The sequence below is a fragment of the Megascapheus bottae genome, chromosome 2 (assembly GCF_031878675.1).
Source record: "Megascapheus bottae isolate mThoBot1 chromosome 2, mThoBot2.hap1, whole genome shotgun sequence".
NCBI classification, from domain to species: Eukaryota; Metazoa; Chordata; class Mammalia; order Rodentia; family Geomyidae; genus Megascapheus; species Megascapheus bottae.
In genome coordinates this window covers 54,103,531-54,122,224 of record NC_143510.1, presented here as the reverse complement: position 1 = coordinate 54,122,224, position 18,694 = coordinate 54,103,531, and the positions used below count along the sequence as shown (strand labels likewise).

General features: G+C 46.8%; 1 protein-coding gene across 1 annotated transcript; it reads left to right on the top strand.

Annotated features, from left to right (window-relative positions):
- Positions 1 to 767: 767 nt before the first annotated feature.
- Positions 768 to 18,647, top strand: Avil (advillin). The gene is made up of 19 exons (XM_090356866.1): positions 768 to 833; positions 1,998 to 2,072; positions 2,814 to 3,010; positions 3,624 to 3,732; positions 3,814 to 3,924; positions 4,425 to 4,627; positions 5,552 to 5,630; positions 5,754 to 5,852; positions 6,673 to 6,826; positions 6,925 to 7,025; positions 7,655 to 7,792; positions 7,886 to 8,044; positions 8,866 to 9,045; positions 10,821 to 10,966; positions 11,073 to 11,217; positions 12,644 to 12,832; positions 13,646 to 13,714; positions 17,601 to 17,723; positions 18,324 to 18,647. The coding sequence occupies exons 1-19, from the start codon at positions 768 to 770 to the stop codon at positions 18,435 to 18,437; spliced, it is 2,457 nt and encodes an 818-aa protein (XP_090212992.1). The 3' UTR covers positions 18,438 to 18,647.
- The last annotated feature ends 47 nt before the right edge of the window (positions 18,648 to 18,694 follow it).

Here is an 18,694-nt window from a genome sequence, read left to right as displayed (position 1 = left end):
GGCCTAGTGGTCAAGTGCTTACCTAGCATGCACAAAGACCCAGGTTCAATTCCTTGGTACCACATACATAGAAAAAGCTAGAAGTGGTGCTGTGGCTCAAGTGGAAGAGCTCTAGCTTTGAGAAAGCCCGAGGACAGTGCCCAGGCACTGAGCTCAAGCCTCAGGACTGGCAAAAAATAAAAAAATCAGATATGACTCTGTTCATCGCCCTTATAATAACAACTAAAAAAGTCAGATATGACTTTGTAACTGTAAGCCCTCTGAATATCACCTTTACAATATCAACTTCTAAAAAGCCAGGAGGGAAAATTAGATGGATTTCATACTTAGGGAAAGTTATGTAACTTACGTCTCACCTTTACTACAAGGGAAGATAAGAATGCTCAGCCTAGCACTCGTGGCTCACACCTATAATTCTAGGGACTCAGGAGGCTGAGATGTAAAGAAGAGTCTTCATTGCTTGAGAATTGGGATGATGCACACGAAGAGTATCATGACAGAGTTTAGTATATTTATCACTCTTAAGGAAATACTCCTTGCTATTTTATTATCAGAGCTCTTAAAGAAACTGGCACGTAGAGATCAGAACTTGGAGGTGGGGACAGGCCAGCCATATGAACTTGAAGACAACATCCCCCTCACCCCTACCCTGTCATGGTGAGAGGGCACAAGGGATATGCCACCATCTCCCAGCAGGGCTGAAGTTTCCCACTGTGAGAGGCCTCACCTCTGCTCTGTGACATTGCAGCCCCAAGAAGCACAGCGTCATGTCTCTGAGCAGCGCCTTCAGGGCTGTGGGCAACGACCCTGGGATCATCACCTGGAGAATCGAGGTGAGCCGTGAGTGGCAGGCCCTCCTCCGACTGCTGGGACTCTGCACCCCCCCCCCCCCTGCTCTCCTGAACCTGTGACCTGAGGGAGGCAGCATCAGATTGTATGTTTTCCAATTCTTGTCTCCTCCCCAGTAGGTATGTGGCAGGTAGATGAATTTCTTTTAGCCTCTGAAAGCAGGTCTCTGAGCAAAACTGAGCTCATCCTTTTATCCAACCATCTGCTCAGTGAGTCTACCCCTCCAGTAAATGCCTTGGGAAGATGGCTGGAGGGCAGGACTCACCCCAGGGGACTCCTGGCAGGGAGGGTCAGAAAAGTGGACAAGTCTACTGAGCACTCTAGTTCCTATGGGAGGGGGAAGGGGGGGCTGCTGTCCAGAAGAGCATTTCCCATCCCATCTTCCCTTGAGTAACTGAGCTCACAGCCCTGGCCTTGGGTGACTCTACCTACCAGATGTGAGGACACCCTCACTCCCACCCCCATGGATTGCTTCGGCACAAAACCCAGAGATGATTCTTCCCTCACTCTACTCAGTTAAAAAACAACTCACAGCTCTCCTAAAGTCTTCCAGAGCTGGTGAGAGTCAGCCCCAGTTTACTGGATTCACTCCCAGTTTACTTGAAAGAGAATAGGAACTAAAACAGTGTTTTTAAAAAGATAGTACATTTAACCCTTTTTACATATTACACACATTTTACATAGAACACAAAGTACAGGGGAAGTAATGCCAGTGTACATGCAGGATTCCAACCGAGACTTCAGATAGGAAACCCTGAGCATGCAGGGCCATGTAGCTGCCATCAGCCTCCTTACATGTGCAGACCCCCAGCCCCAACCCTGCAAGCGCAGGCCAGGCCAGCTGTGGGTTGTCAGAGGGAGGGGCAGAGTGGCAGAGGCATTGGTACTGGCACTGCTCAGATACATTCAACATTTTCCCTTGCAAGGGACCCAAGGGCTTGGTGAGAGGAGAAGTAGAGGGCAAAGGAAACCAGGACAGGACCCAGATCCAGACCCAGAGTGCTGCAGGTAGAGCAGTGAATCCTGTGCCAGCTACTCTCTCCATGTAGAGTCCTGGAGAACATCTTCCTGCCAAATGACAGAGAAGGAGGCTTGACAGGAAGAGAAGGATAACAAACACTGGCTGGATGTCTCCCTTGTCCTTCCAGAAAATGGAGCTGGCGCTGGTGCCCCTGAGTGCCCATGGCAACTTCTACGAGGGGGACTGCTACATCGTTCTCTCGGTGAGCTCTACCTTCCCCACTCCTTTCAGTTCTCCCTGAGAGTGAGTTCCACGTTCTGCTGAGCAATCTATCAACAAGGGAAGGAAACAGTGCTCCTGTTGTCTGTCAATTCTACTTCAATGCCATACAGAGATGACCTCAAGTTTGGCTGTGAGAGGCTACCATTAGGCCTAGGTTTTAAATTCTTGCATCGGAGGATGTGCTTAGAGCGTCTGTCTGGATTTGTTAAGACCAATTGCCAACAAGCAGCAATTCCTCCTCCTGGAGCCTGCGTCCCATATTAAAGTGGTGTGGCAGACTGCCAGACAAATATGAGGGCTGTCTCTAGGCTCTGAGTGCTCAGTTCTACTGGAGGAGACAATATTCCACATGAACAGGGCTGATAGCCAAGCAGACGCACAGGTCAGCACAGCACATATAAGTGCAGGGAAGCAGGGAGACGTGAAGGCAGGTAAGTCTGCAATCAGCTAGGCAAAGATTCCCCACTGGTCTCCATTTACTTCAAGTACATCTGCCCACTTGCCCATATGTGGGAAGAAATTTGGGCTGCCAACAGCTGGAGCCACAGGACAAGGTGTGGAGCTACTACAGCTCTAGTACCCACTGCAGGGACAGTGAAGGGTTCTGAGCCTGCCAAGGGCAGAATATAACTCTAGATGCGGCCATCTTCCCATCCTAGTGGGGCTGGCAGCACAGAGGGGGAGAGCTGGCCCCTGACATGTCTTTCTGGCTGTATGTCAGACCCGGAAAGTGGGCAGTCTCCTCTCTCAGAACATCCACTTCTGGATCGGGAAGGACTCCTCCCAGGATGAGCAGAGCTGTGCAGCCATCTACACCATACAGCTGGACGACTACCTGGGGGGCGGCCCCGTGCAGCATCGGGAGGTGCAGTACCACGAGTCCGACACCTTCCGTGGTTACTTCAAGCAGGGCATCATGTGAGTAGTGACACCCAGAGCAAGCGACACAAAGGATTGATGTGCCTATGGAAAAATGAACTCAAGGGATCAGAAGCAAAGCAAAGCTGTCCTCTGTACCGATCAAACAGCACAGGGTGCTGGCAAGACAGATAGGAAACAGGAGCTTGCACACTGCTGGTGCAAGTGTGGAGTGGCTGTGTGTCCTCGATAGTGCCCCTTCTGGGAATAGAACATGTATCACATACCCACATCCACGAGGGGACAGGAACCAGAATGTCCACAGCAGTATTACCAGTGGCAGTAGAAAGCTCTGGACACGGTAGGTAGCCATCACTGAGGGACTAGCCTCATGTCAAAAGCTACAGACAAGGTACATACCTAGCATACAGACACATCTCCCAGCCATGAACAAAGTAAGAAACACTGACATACGTAACAGAACGCCACATTCTCTCTCACAGAAATAATGCATACCAGCAATAGGACATCTCTTACCAAAATGAAGAGAAGAGACATTACACTATCAGAATGTCTGGGCGCAGAGGTTGCCATCTGTATAACGCCCAATGTTTTCCCCAGAGCATAGCACATGGCAGATGCTTAGTAAGTAACTATGTGCTTGTTCCCTCAGCTATAAAAAGGGAGGTGTAGCTTCAGGGATGAAGCATGTGGAGACCAATACCTATGACGTGAAGCGCTTGCTACACGTGAAGGGAAAGAGAAACATTAGAGCTACCGAGGTAAGTCCTGCCTATGTCTCCTGGACCCAGGGCACCTCATTAAAATCTCCCCGTGAACAATGTTTACGTCTCGCCTTGCAGGTACCAGTGAGCTGGGACAGTTTTAACCGAGGTGATGTCTTCTTGCTGGACCTCGGGAAGGTCATCATCCAGTGGAATGGCCCAGAGAGCAACAGTGTGGAACGCCTAAAGGTAGGGCTGTCTCTCCTCAGAGCTCTCTCCTCTCCCACAGGCCTGGTCATGACCTGGGCTCCTTCAAATGCCTTCTCCCTTCTCCTTCCACGTTGGCTGCTCCTCAAGATTCAAGGTGGCCCTTTGGAGTGGACAGGCCAAGTCCATGACTCATCCTAGCACTCCTCAGCATCATAATAATTCTTTTTTTTTTTTTTTTGCCAGTCCTGGGCTTAAGCTCAGGGCCTGAGCACTGTCCTTGGATTTTTCTCAAGGCTAGAACTCTACCACTTGAGCCTCAGCACTACTTCTGGCTTTTTCTAAGTATGTGGTACCAAGGAATCCAACCCAGGTCTTCATGCATGCTAGGCAAGCACTCTACCACTAGGCCAAACTCCAGGCCCATCATAATAATTCTATGTGTGCGATCCAAGCTGACCCCCCCCCCGCCCTGCACCAAGTCATGGGGCAGAAAAGGGGGTCCCTGATGAGCTGAGTGTTTCCTTGGGCTTCTTTCACAGGCCATGCTTCTAGCAAAGGATATTCGGGACAGAGAGCGAGGGGGCCGTGCTGAAATAGGAGTGATTGAGGGAGACAAGGAGGCAGCCAGCCGGGAGCTGATGATGGTCCTTCAGGACACTCTTGGCCGCCGCTCCATCATCAAGCCTGCAATCCCTGATGAGATTATGGATCAGCAGCAGAAATCAAATATCATGTTATATCAGTGAGTAGCGAAACTGGGCCCTCAGCTTGGCTGTTTGATTTGGGTGCAGGCATCTGGTTTTTTTCCACTTCTCCCTTCCTTTCTCCTTCCCTTCCTTTTCTTTCCCTTTAAATTCCTTTCTTTCTCTTTTCTTCCTCCTCCTCCTCCTGCTCCTCTTCCTCCTCCTCCTCCTCCTCCTCTTCCTCCTCCTCCTCCTGCTCCTCTTCCTCCTCCTCCTCCTCCTCCTCTTCCTCCTCCTCCTCCTCCTCCTCTTCCTCCTCCTCCTCCTCCTCCTTTTCCTCCTCCTCTCCTCCACCTCCTCCTCTTCCTCCTCCTCCTCCTCCTCCATCTTCTTTTCCTTGGCAGTCCAGGGATTTTAATTCTTGAACTTTTTATTTTTATTTTTTAATTTTTGGTTATAGGATTTGAACTCAAGGCATAGATTCTGTTCCAGATGTCTTTTGCTCAAGACTAGCACTCTACCACTCTGAGCCACAGCTCCACCTCTGATTTTTGAGTGGTTAATTGGGGATAAGAGTCTCACAGGGACTCTTCTGCCTGGGCTGTCTTTGAACCATGATCCTCTCAGATCTCAGTCTCCTGAGTAGCTAAAATTACAGAGCCACTGGCACCTGGCTCTTGGGCCTTCTTAATGATAGCTCCTAAAGGGGCTAGGAGATGCCCCTCTCAAGGAGCTATCTTCTGTACTTTTTAGCAACTTCTCTGACCTCCTAGAGAGATCTTTCCTGTACACATTCCCCGCCAGGGATGTGGAAAGGGTAAAGTTAAGGAGATAGATGCACAGAAGTTTCCTCCAAGGACTAGAACCTATACATTCCTATCAGCACTAAAATCTTAAATTCTACCAAGAAACTCCTCGCTGACATTTGAATTTAGCCATAGGATGCTTTGTAGAGGACAAGACTAACCTATTTCCTTCTTCAGTGTCTCTGACACAGCTGGGCAGCTGGCAGTCATGGAGGTGGCAACCAGGCCTCTAGTCCAAGACTTGCTGAACCATGACGTGAGTAGAGCTTGGAGGTGTTTCTTGGGAGGTATCCAGACATGGCCTCAGAAGCAGACTGTGGGCCGAGTCCTTCCTTCCATATCGAGCAGCAGTAACCATATCTATCTCTGACTACTTCAGGATTGCTACATCCTGGACCAAAGCGGAGCCAAGATCTATGTGTGGAAAGGAAAAGGAGCCACAAAGGTTGAGAAACAAGCAGCCATGTCTAAAGCCCTGGTAGGAGCTGCAGCTGTGTAATACTGTCCCAAAAAGTTGGCTAGTATCACTCCATATGTGTGCAGAGCCAGTCCAGGCACTTGAACACAGAACGCTGCAGTTACACACACAGACTTCCAAGTCAGACAGACTCAGGTTCAAAGGCGGGTTTTACCTTTTCTAGCTGAATGTTCTAGAGATTACAAAGCTTTGATTTCCTCATTCCTACCACAGGATACTACTTACATTCCCATTACTCAACAGTACTTGGTACATACCACCTGCTCCATATCAGTGAAGGGCATCTCATATGTCAAGGCTGATAGCCCTGTCTTCAAGGAACCTATGACATTTACATATACACAGCAAATGACTCAAGCACAGTGTCCTCAAGGGCAAAAAATGAGTCAATGACTGCGATCCAGTCAGTAGGATGACATAAGTACTAAAAAGATGTAGCACCGAGGGTCTCACAAAAACAATTAATAATGACAATAATTTTGGCAGGCTAAATGAAGAGATGCCAAAGTATCCCACACAAGAAACCTGATCCTAACTGGAAGAGCAGAAAGCAAAGGGTGACACTGTCCAAAAAGAAATGTACTCATTACCTGACTTATGAAGCAACTAGCCCTCTGTACATCACCTTTATAATAACAATTAGAAAAATAAATACAAAGGAAAAAACCTGGTCCTTCAAAGTTGAGTTTGAACTTGACTGACTCCTGAAGGGGAGGGACCCAACTGACTGGCTTCTAAGGGGTGAATTACCAGACAAAGCAAGGAACTCAGTGCATCCCCCAACTGACGCTGGCTTTGTATGCGGGGTGGGGCTCCACAGGGCTTCATCAAGATGAAGGGTTACCCCAGCAGCACCAACGTGGAAGTGGTCAACGATGGTGCTGAGTCAGCCATGTTCAAGCAGCTGTTCCAGAAGTGGTCAGTAAAGGACCAGACCACAGGCCTGGGGAAAATGTTCAGCATTGGTAAAATAGGTGAGAGTATCTCCCGGAGTATCCCCTCCCTGCCAGGACTCCAGGAAGAGTCATGGGTGCTTCTCACTCACGCAGTCTTTCCAATCCCTTCTCTGCAGCTAAAGTTTTCCAGGACAAGTTTGATGTGACGGTGCTACACAGCAAGCCAGAGGTAGCTGCCCAAGAAAGAATGGTGGATGACGGCAATGGGAACGTGGAGGTGAGGATGGTGAGGGCACATGCCTGGCTGCCAGGGCTGTTCTTGCTGCCAAGGGAAGCAGGCTACTCTGCTTGCTTTGCTATCTCTACCTTCCTCCACACCTCTGCACCTTTTTTTTTTTTTGCCAGTCCTGGGCTTGAGCTCAGGGCCTGAGCACTTCCTTAGGTTTTCTCAAGGCTAGCACTCTACCACTTGAGCCTCAGCACCACTTCTGGCTTTTTTCTTTGTATATGGTACCAAGAACCCAGATCTTCAGGCATGCTAGGCAAGCACTCTACCACTAGGCCAAACTCCCAGCCGTCACACCTCTGCATTCTTAAAGAGACTTGCAAGTTGGCAGTTTACCCAAAATGTTTCAGGGAAGTGAGAGACACATCCCCAAATGCATCATCACCTGCAGATCAATTCCAATCATCCCTCAGCCTGCGAAGACCCAGCTGTGATGGGAAGTAGTAGACCAGGGCAACCCTGGTCTTCTCATGATTCGAATCGTGCAAATGTGATGAGCCTTCACCATTGGCAAGGAACATCACACCCAACTGGGGTCTCTGTTCAGCATGGCCCAGATCCCTTTAGGTAGTTCTCCCTGAACATAACGCCACCACTGGGGATCTGCCTCCTGTGTCTAGGTCTGGAGGATTGAGAACCTGGAGCTGGTCCCTGTGGAGCAGCAGTGGCATGGCTTCTTCTATGGGGGAGACTGCTATCTGGTTCTCTACACGTATGAGATGAATGGGAAGCCGCACTACATCCTGTATATCTGGCAGGTAGGCCTGTTGCGGGCCCTTAGCTTTGGGTCTAGATCCTTTCCCTGGCCACTGGGCTGGGGTGGATAAGCAGGGGGCCTCTCGTATCTGCAGGGTCGCCATGCCTCACAGGATGAGCTGGCAGCTTCGGCCTACCTGGCAGTGGACATGGATCGGCAGTTTGATGGGGCCCCCGTGCAGGTTCGGGTCAGTATGGGGAAGGAGCCACGCCACTTCATGGCCATCTTCAAAGGAAAGCTGGTGATCTACGAGGTGAGGAGCATCAGGAATGCTCAGAGCTAACCATTTATTACAGGGGACCCAGGAGAGGTAGAGAAGAGTGGGATGAAGCGCAAGGTTGAGTTAGACATAAAGACAGACACGTGAAGAGATCCCAAATGCCTAGAGCTTCAAGTCCAAACTCACCAACATTCAAGGCCTTCTGTAATCTGACCCGTATTACCAGTATAAGAGCATTGCCCTCCACCCCTCAGCTGTGTTCTCTCCAGTCGACTTCACACATGCTATACTTACCCATCACCCATCTTCCATGAAGCCCTGGCTGAAGCATTTACGGCCAGGCACTGCATGAGGTCACATGTTAGACATCATACAAGTCTGGGGTCAAGCCCTCATCTTGTCATTTATTAGCCAGGTTTCTAAATCTCAGTTCCTTCATCTGCTCTGTACACTGACAGTGCCTCTTTCAGAGCTATTATAAGGACGCATGAAAGTGGTGACGAGGCACTAGTCCCAGATCCTGGCTTATGGAAGTATTAGGCAAGTCTTGGTGCCACACACTTGTAATCCCATCACTCGCTAAGGCAAAAGGATCATGAGTTTGAGACCAGCCTGGGCTACACAGTGAGTTCTGGGATGAACCCTGTCTCCAAAAAAAGAAAAGAAAAGAAAAGTAAATATCATTGGTAGCATAACCTTGTTCACCCTTTCACCCTGACCTTTCCCAATTAGCCTACAAGCTTCTGAGGAGCAAAAATGGTTGCCAAGCACATCCCTAGTCCCCACTACAGCCGGCCCAGTGCTGGTGTGCTCCTCTGTAGATCGAGACTCTGCTTTTCTTCTCCTCCCTCTAGGGTGGGACCTCCAGGAAAGGAGCTGCTGGGCCTGACCCTCCTGTGAGGCTCTTCCAGATTCAAGGAAATGACAAATATAACACCAAAGCAGTGGAAGTGCCAGCCTTTGCTTCTTCCCTAAACTCTAATGATGTCTTCCTGCTGCGAACCCAGGCCGAGCACTACCTGTGGTATGGCAAGGTAGGAGGGCTGGGCCCAGTGCTCAGAGAAGCCCTTGTCAGTCCTTGCACCCCCTGCCCTCTCACTCCTGGTCAGCAACGGCAAAGGAACTAGAGCACAGTGCTGTGGTCCTCAAGAAGATTTTATTCCCCCTTAAGCAAGCCCCATGGATCTCACAAAATAGAGACAAAAAGAGAAGACAGACAGAAATGGAGGAAAAAATGCACATCATCATAAGCATTAGGGATATACAAGTAAAAGTCATAATGAGATAGTACACATCTATTAGGATGCCTAAAACCATATAAAATGGATACAAGGACACAGCACAAACGGGAACTTCCATGCGCTGCTGATAGGGTGCAAAATCAGTACCGCTTGTAGAAAACTGATTGACAGTTTCTTATAAGGCTAAGCATACAGATCTGGGAATGTGGCTTAGCGGTAGAGTGCTTGCCTGACATGCATGAAGCCCTGGGTTTGATTCCCCAGTACCACATAAACAGAAAAAAAAAAAAACAGAAGTGGTGCTATGGCTCAAATGGTAGAGTACTGGCCTTGAGCACAGAGGCTTGGGGACAGAGTTCAGGCCTTGAATTCAAGCCCCAAGACGGGGGTGGGGGGGGAAGTTCAGCATATATTTACTGTAAGATCCAGCAACTGTACTCCTGAATATTTAACCAAATGAAAGTATATCTCTAAACAAAACGCTATATACAACTGTACATATATATAATATATATATATTATATATATATATATATATAAGTGGAATACCACTTAGCAATATAAAGGAATGAACCACCGATAAACATAACAACATGGATGAGTCGCCAGTTCATGGTAAATATGATTACAACAGATTGAGGTTGACAAAGTTTAAGAATTCAGGGAAAATTGACTGTAAAGGGTATCTCTGTGGAGGACACTATCCTGTACCTTCACAGTGACAAAATGATGCAATGTTAATCCTCATGGGACTGAATGTCAAAGGTAGTTAATTCTACTGCATATAAGGGATTGTTTGGAGGAGGGGGAGTTGTTTGAATTTTTTGTCAGTCCTGGGACTTCAACTCAGGTCCTAGACATTGTCCCTGAGTTTCTTTTGCTCAAGGTTAGCATTCTACCACTTGAGTCACAGCGCCACTTTCAGCTTTTTTCTGAATAATGTATTAGATATAAGAATCTAACAGATTTTTTTTTTGCCAGTCCTGGGCTTGAGCTCAGGGCCTGAGCACTGTCCTTGGACTTTCTCAAGGTTAGAGCTCTACCACTTGAGCCTCAGCACCACTTCTGCCTTTTTTCTATGTATATGGTACTGAGGAATTGAACCCGGGTCTTTATGCATGCTAGGCAAGCACTCTACCACTAGGCCAAACTCCCGGCCCCTCTAACAGATTTTTTTTTGCCCAGGCTGGCTTTGAACCATGAGCCTCAGATCTCAGTCTCCTGAATAGCTAGGATTATAAGTATGATCCAGTGGTGCCTGACTTAATTCTGTATTTCTTTTTTTTATAAAAAAATAAAAAACAAAACTGTAAGAACCCAACCAAAGCAGGAACTAAGATTCTAGCTGAGCTGAAACAAAGGTGACACTTTGGTTTCAGAGTCTAGTCCTGTTCTTTGTGGGACCCTATCTTCCTGCCTATCCTCCCAGCACTAAAACAAATCAATCGCCTCCTCAGTCTCTGGGGTGCAGCTGCTGATCCTGATTGCACTGGATCCCCCAAACTTCTTTCCCATCAGTGTGCCCAGGCCCCTGTGCAGCTAACATTTGTGCTCCTTGCCCCACTCAGGGGTCCAGTGGGGATGAGCGGGCAATGGCTAAGGAACTGGCTGAGCTTCTCTGTAATGGCACTGAGGACACCGTGGCTGAAGGCCAGGAGTCTGCAGAGTTCTGGGACCTACTGGGAGGCAAAACCCCTTATGCTAATGATAAAAGGTATGGTGACTTCCCATCAAGACTCCTTCCGCCTCTAGTCTAGGCAAACCTTTTGTTTTTCCACCATGATTTCTACATGACTGTTTCTGAATGAACTGTATCACAGACTACAGCAGGAAACCCTCGATATCCAGCCCCGCCTCTTCGAATGTTCCAATAAGACCGGCCGGTTCATGGTGACTGAGATCACAGACTTCACCCAGGATGATCTGAATCCAGGTGATGTGATGCTCCTGGATACCTGGGACCAGGTAAACACAGACACAGAATGCAGCACAGAGGGCAAGGGTCTCCAAAGCTCTGGTTAGGTGTGTGTGTGTGTGCGCGCGTGTGTGTGTGTGTGTCTGTGTGTGTGTGAAATATTCCCACCCAGAGTGTGCCTAGGTTAGCACCAGGTCAAACATCTGCCACTGGTAACTAAAGGAAGTGCCTGCTTTTTACCATGGTCATGTTTAAATTTCCCACCTTTGGAAAAATAAGACCATTCTATGATGCTGCCTTTCTTTTTAGGTTTAATAACAGATTCCAAAACCAGGGCTTTTGAGCCTTTTAAGGGACTAAGGAATATGGCATATCTTTATTGCATGTGATAAATGAGATAAAGAATGAGAAATCTTTAAGGCAACCCATCGTCTTCAGTTCAGTTTACCAAGCATACTCAAGGCATATCGTCTATGCTAATTGCTGTGCTGGAAGGAGTCACCTAGGTGAAGGGCTTGGGCCCCCAGCATGTTTTAGGCTGGTAGGAGCCAGATAGAGAAATACCATTGTACCAGAAGGAGGTATATACAAGGTATGTGGACACACAAATCAAGGAACTCAACATTGTGTAGAAGACACTGTGTAGGAAGACCCCGCAGGCTGGATATCAGAGGTTGAGTAGGCACTAACGGGTGAAGGAGGATGCAGAAAGGGCTGGAGGTGAGGCTCAAATGGTAACATATTTGCCTAAAAAGTACAATCTCCTGAGGTCAATCCCTAGTGCTGAGTAGAGGGGAGGGGAATGAAGGATAAAGAAGACCTGAGCAAAGGAGAGAACACACAGAAAAGCACCATGGACATGAAGCTCAAGAAGTAGGTGTGGGCCTGACCTACCATGTCAGGAAATTTACTGACAATTAAGTAGATGAATGACATGGTCATGGTGCAAATGGAGAAGAGGGTTGCAGTCAAGGAAGAGCTGCCTGGGTCTATATGAGAGCAGTAGAAGAGGGACAGAAGGATTGTGACAGACTTGACAAATGTCAGGGAGATCAAGTTAGCCAGCCCTGGTGATTCACTAGATAAGGAGGAAGGGGTTTAGGATATAGCTCCTAGGTTTCTTGCCTTAGGTGAGGTATCACCCTCCATGCATGGACAATGGGAAGGGTTTTGAGGTATATACCAAGAGGTTTTGTTTTGGGTTTTGGGGGGCTGTGAGGGTTGGTAAGAATTTTAAATTCAGGAAGCTAAAATTCAAGAAAAGCTCAAATTTGGGAATATAGATTTGAGAGATGCACATGACAATTAAAAATCACAAAGCTTGTTCTGGAAAAATAGTGCTCTGATGAACAAATTAGGATGAGAACATTTTCTGGGGCTGTAAATTGCCGATGGGAAAGAGGAGCCATGGACGTGGTGTGGTCTGGGGTACCTCAGCATGAACACATAAGCAAATACTAATCTAAACGACCGCAGGTCTTCTTATGGATTGGAGCTGAGGCCAATGCTATAGAGAAAGAGAGAGCCCTTGCATCTGCCCAGGAATACCTGCACACTCACCCCAGCGGCCGAGACACCAACACCCCAATCCTGATCATCAAACAGGGGTTTGAGCCTCTCATCTTCACAGGCTGGTTCCTGGCCTGGGACCCTCAAATTTGGAGCGTAAGAACAGAGATATTGGGGAATATGTTCTTACTCACAATGGGTCAAGAACTCAAGAGCTGGGGGATGGGGAATGGGATCCTAATTCAAGGACCTCTTTTTTTTCTCCTCTTCTACTCCCTGGCATTTCTCTTTCTCCTCACCTCCATAGCAATCAGTCCAGTTGGATCATTCACAGCTGTTTTCAGCAGTAGGCAGTGCGAAGTATAGTTCATGAAGTATATCTACACATGTCATCTTTTAGATATTTACAGCCAGCTTGAATAGATAATCTAGGTCCTGGCGCTTCCCACACCATATATATGGTGAGGCCGAGGGGGCAAGTTGTTTGTCCAATCAGATGACAGTAAGAATCCAGGTTTCCTGACTCCTCATCTTGTAGGGAGGATTGTAGGGACAGCATCAAAATCATGTTTAAGAACCTCTCTTTAGCTGGTGGTGGTTTATGCCTGTAATCCTAGTTACTCAGGAAACTGAGATCTGAGAATTTTGCTTTGAAGCCAGCCCAGGCAAGAAAATTCCTGAGACTCTTATCTCCAAGGAACTACCAAAAAAGCCAGAAGCTGTGGCTCAAGTGACAGCAGAGAGAGAAGCAAAAATCTGGGACAGTGCCCAGGCTCTGAGCTCAAGATCCAAGACTGGCACATACTCCTCTCCACATGGACCCACAAAAAGGACTCTGGATTTCTTTTCCCCCTTATCTTTGACATGTTTTCTGATTGTCCATCTCATTTGTTTTTGAAGACACAGAACAAGTCTTAAATACCCTTCACCTGTCTGCAATGCCTCATCCTGTTCTCCCTCTCTTCTCAGGCAGGAAAGTCCTATGAACAGTTAAAAGCTGAGCTGGGAGATGCTGCTGCTATCATTCGAATCACTGCGGTGAGTCAGGTTACTGCTAGAGAAGACCAGAGCCAAGAAAAGACAGTAAATGCTGCAGTGGTTACCTGGGCAAAACTTACGGCGTCCCCACTAAGCATGAGTCCAGTTGTCTGTGTTCATATATAGGTTGAGTTTTTTATTTTGTGTGCTTCGGCTCTGAGCATGCTAGGTAAGTGCTCTGTCTTTAAACTATGCCCCAGCCCCAAGTTTTTTTTTTTAAGCAATAGAAAGCAGATCTCAAGCACTTGGGAAAGCAAAGGCAAGAGAGCTGAATTTGAGGCCAGCCTGGGTGGCATAAGGAGACCCTATCTTAAAAGACAAAAACACAGGGGCCAGGAGTTTGGCCTAGTGGTAGAGTGCTTGCCTAGCATGCATGAAGACCCAGGTTCAATTCCTTGGTACCACATACATAGGAAAAAAGCTGGAAGTGGTACTCTCACTCAAGCAGTAGAGCTCTAGCCTTGAGAAAAGTCCAAGGACAGTGCTCAGGCCCTGAGTTCAAGCCCCACAACTGGCAAAAAAAAAAAAAAAAAAAAAAAAACAAACTACAGAACTAGAGGTATAGCTCAAGTTGTAGCTAGGGGAGCCATGAGTGAAAAGGGTGAATGAGAGTTCAAGCCCCAGTACTGGCACAAACAAATAAGCAAAAAACTAATTTTATTATCAAATGGCTCCTTTGCCATTCAGGAACAATGAAAAGTTATTGGCAGTATTTTTTCAGAAATAAGCTTCTAACCCAAATGCTATTTTTTATCAGTTGCTGACAGTAAAGTCCACAGAAACTCAGGCCATTTACTGTTTTCACAACTGAAAGAAGTAGAGCCTCCAGGCAAGAATCCAAAAGCTCTTCAACATCAGGCAGAATATAGGGCACCAGGTGTTCAAACCATCTGCCAGTCTTGTCCTTTGTGCTCCACAAAGTCAGACTCCAAAGCTAATGGTGAGGTAGTCTCTAATTTTTTCCTGAGAACCCAGAAGTGGTGGCTTTTGTCAGTAATCCTAGCACTTGGGAGAGGGAGGTACAAGGATCAAGAGTTTGACGCCAGCCTGACCTACATATCAAGATTCTTTCCAAAACAAGAACAAGAACAACGGGGCTGGGCATAGGTTTAGAAATTGTAGGGGGCAACAGAGAAAAAGGGGGCCATCCCAGAGCCCTTAATAACCAGTAGTCCTTTGTGTGAGCCACCCACCAGCCCTCCACTCTCCTTGCTCCCCAGCCTTCAGTGGAGAGACTAGGCTGGGCGGACATAGAGGAAAGTGGGACTCCCCTCCCCACATGCTTACTGACCCTTGTCAGCCAAGGGCATATATGTTGGTATGAGCAGCCATTCAAGAGCCTTGCTAATTCCCCAGTTTGTACACTACAGGTGCCCCTTCCCCACAGGGGATTTGGGCTCCATTACCTTCCTGCGGGGCTCCTATGCTCAGTCCCATCCCTGGGGGCCATTTCCCCACTAACCACCCCTTAGCCAAAGCAAGGGTGAAGAGGAAGGGCTGCCAGCTGTATTAAGATTGTCATTATTGTTTTAAACAAAACAGAACGGCATAAATAAATAAAGGGTTATCTCAGAAAAAAAAGAAAGAAAGAAATTGTACTCAGGGGATTGTGAAAATCATAAAGGCCAGCCCAAAATTCTCATGGAGACTCTGTCTCAACAATAAAAACTAGCATAGTGATGTGTAACTACCACCCTAGCTACATAGGAAGCATAAATAGGAGGATCACAATCCAGGGCAGGCTTGGCATAAAAGCAAGATCCTAATTTTTCTTTTTTTTGCCAGTCCTGCGGACTGAACTCAGACCTGAGCACTGTCCTTGGGCTTTCCTCAAGGCCAGAGCTCTACCACTTGAGCTACAGCACTACTTCTGACTATGTGGTACCGAGGAATCAAACCCGGGTCTTCATGCATGTTAGGCAAGCACTCTACCAGTAGGCCAAACTCCCAGCCCCATAATTTTTCTTTTTGCCAGTTCATGGGCTTGAACTCGGGGCCTGGGCACTGACCTTGAGTTCTTTTGCTCAAGGCTAGCACTCTACCACTCTGAACCACAGTGCCACTTCCAGTTTTGAGTAGTTTATTAGACATATGAGTCTACCAGGGACTTTCCTGCGTGGGCTGGCTTTGAACCGCAATCCTCAGATCTCAGTGCCCGACAAGATTCTAACTTTTAAAGTAACAGCAAAAAGGCTAGAGCATGGCTTAAGTAGTAATGTTTCATTAGCAAGAACAAAAGCCTGCGTTCAAACTTCAATACTGTACCCAACTCAAGAGAATTTTGTACTTAAGAAAATAAAAGTCGGGCCAGGAGTTTGGCCTAGTGGTTAAAGTGCTTGCCTAGCATGCATGAAGACCCGGGTTCGATTCCTCAGTACCACATACATAGCAAAAAGCTGGAAATGGTGCTGAGGCTCAAGTGGTAGAGCTCTAGCCTTGAGAAAGTCCAAGGACAGTGCTCAGGCCCAGAGCCCAAGCCCAGGACTGGCAAAAAAAAAAAAAAAAAAAAAAAAAAGAAAAGAAAAGTCTAGGGGCTGGGAGTTTGGCCTAGTGGTACAGTGCTTGCCTAGTATGCACAAAGACCCGGGTTCGATTCCTCGGTAACACATACATAGAAAAAAGCTGGAAGTGGTGCTGAGGCTCAAGTGGTAGAACTCTAGCCTTGAGAAAGCCCAAGGACAGTGCTCAGGCCCTGAGTTCAAGTACCAATACTGGCAAACAAAAAAAGAAAAGAAAAAGCTTGAAATGGTACTATGGCTCACATGCACTAGCCTTGAGAAAGCCAAGGACAGTACCCAGGAGTGGCAAAAAAAAACAAAAAAAAAACAAACTGTATGAGCCAGGCACTGGTGGCTCCTGCCACCAGTGATAGTAGGTACTCAGGAAGTGAGATCTGAGGATGGCCACAGCACAGGCAGAAAGTCCATGAGATTCATTTCCAATTAACTATCAAAAGCCCAGAAGTGGAGGTAAGGCTCAAATGATAGAATGCTAGTATTGAATTAAAAAGGTCTAAGAGCTGAGTGCCAGTGACTCATGCCAGTAATCCTAGTTTCTCAGGAGGCTGAGATCAGAGGATCATGGTTCAAAGCCATCCCAGGCATGAAAGTCTATGAAACTCTTATTTCCAGTTAATTATCAGAAAACCAGAAGTGGCACTGTCGTTCAAGTGATTGTGCTAGCCTTGAGCTGAAGAGCTCAGGGACCAGTGCCCAGGCTCTGAGTTCAATCCCTATTACCAGTGCAGAAATTAAAATTCAAATTAAAAGTAAAACATCCAGCTGGGCGCCAGTAATTCACAGTCTGTAATCTAGCTACTCAGAAGGCTGAGAACTGAGGATCAGTTTGAAGCCAGCGCAGGCAGGAAAGTGTGACATTCCTATCTCCAATTAACCACCAAAAAGCCAGAAGTGAATTTGTGGCCCAAGCAGAGCACTAGCCTTGAGCAGAAAAGGTTAGAGACAAAGTCTAGGCCTTAAGTTCAAACCCAGGACTAGCACTCACACACAAAAGCAAAAAGAAAACTGTGATTACAATGTTCAAAAGAAACTTAGGATTGGAATTATAGTTTAGTGATAAGAGCACTTGCCTAGCATGCTGAAGCCCTTGAGTTCAATCCTAGTAATAACAAAGAGAGACTTGAGCACAACATGTACTCAAAACTGACTATAGGAACTTACCTCACACTTACTGAATCAGATCCCCCCCCAAAAAAAATACCCTAACTTTTAAACGCTTTTGATTCCAAGGTGATTTTGATATGCAGACAGATGGGGAGAAAATATGAAAGATGATTACAAAGCGTGAATGTAAATACTATACTCACACAGAACACTGATCATGTAAAATGTGTGTTTTCTTGTATCTCTATTCTTACCTTCTGTAGGACATGAAGAATGCAACCTATTCTCTGAATTCTGAAAGTGAGCCAAAATACTACCCTATAGAAGTTCTACTGAAAACTGTGGATCAGGAGCTGCCTGAAGATGTAGACCCTGCTAAAAAGGAGGTGAGTGGTTAAAATAGCAAAATCTGACGGAGGTGAACCTCTCCATCAGCTACAGGACCCAGCTCAGTGTAAGGCCTGGGACAATTCTGGTGCATTAGAGGCACTGAATGAGTATTTGACCTATGTAGTAATTCAAACCAAAAACTAAAGACTCACTCTCCATTTTGTTTTGCTCACCTCCTATGTGGACCCATTGAGTGGCCTTTCTCTATGTCTCTCCATCTCTGCTACTAGCTTAGTCGAGACATTTGGAACCAGCCCCACTGATTCCCACCCCATTCCTAACATTATCATTATTACTGTTAGCCAAAGGAGTATTTTAAAAGTGGATGACACTGCTCTGTTTAAAACAGAATGAACAGCTTCCCATTGCACTTACAAAAGAATCCAGAGGTCTACACAATCTGGTCACTGGCTCCTCTGGAATTTCATCTACCATACCATACTACCCTCTTAATCACCATCGGCTCAGACTAGCTTGTCTGTCAGACTTCACCCATCAGGGCTGCCTAGGGCTCCTTCAGGCCCACTCCCCACCTCTGTTGATATTAATAGGTGTCCTATGGCCTTCCTAACTAGAAGCTTTGTTTTCTCTCCTAGAATTACCTCTCTGAAAAGGATTTTGTGTCTGTTTTTGGCATCACAAGAGGACAGTTTACTGCTCTGCCTGGCTGGAAACAGCTCCAACTGAAGAAAGAAAAGGGGCTTTTCTAAGGCAAGAAGCTGTATGCCTATTCAAGACTACCAAAGAGAACTCATTGCCAATATCGGAAAGAACTTATTTACCAACTTCTGCCCGATATGCAGCCACCGCTTTAATTGTAAAAGTACAAGAATCAGCATGTTCTTTTTTGTCTCATCCTTGCAATCCTTGGTTGAGATAGACCTAAAAGGTTAATACCCACTTTTTTGTTTCCAACTAAAATTTTAGCAGAAAGCACTTAAATCTGCCAAACCTGTCAAAAGAAGAA

What these genes read in the sequence shown, in the direction of transcription:
- Avil (XM_090356866.1), top strand. Translation starts at nt 768, where the DNA reads ATGTCTCTGAGCAGCGCCTTCAGGGCTGTGGGCAACGACCCTGGGATC. An exon ending in TACTTCAAGCAGGGCATCAT is followed by an intron (nt 3,011 to 3,623) that starts GTGAGTAGTGAC and finishes TTGTTCCCTCAG; the next exon opens with CTATAAAAAGGGAGGTGTAG. An exon ending in CTATCATTCGAATCACTGCG is followed by an intron (nt 13,715 to 17,600) that starts GTGAGTCAGGTT and finishes TACCTTCTGTAG; the next exon opens with GACATGAAGAATGCAACCTA.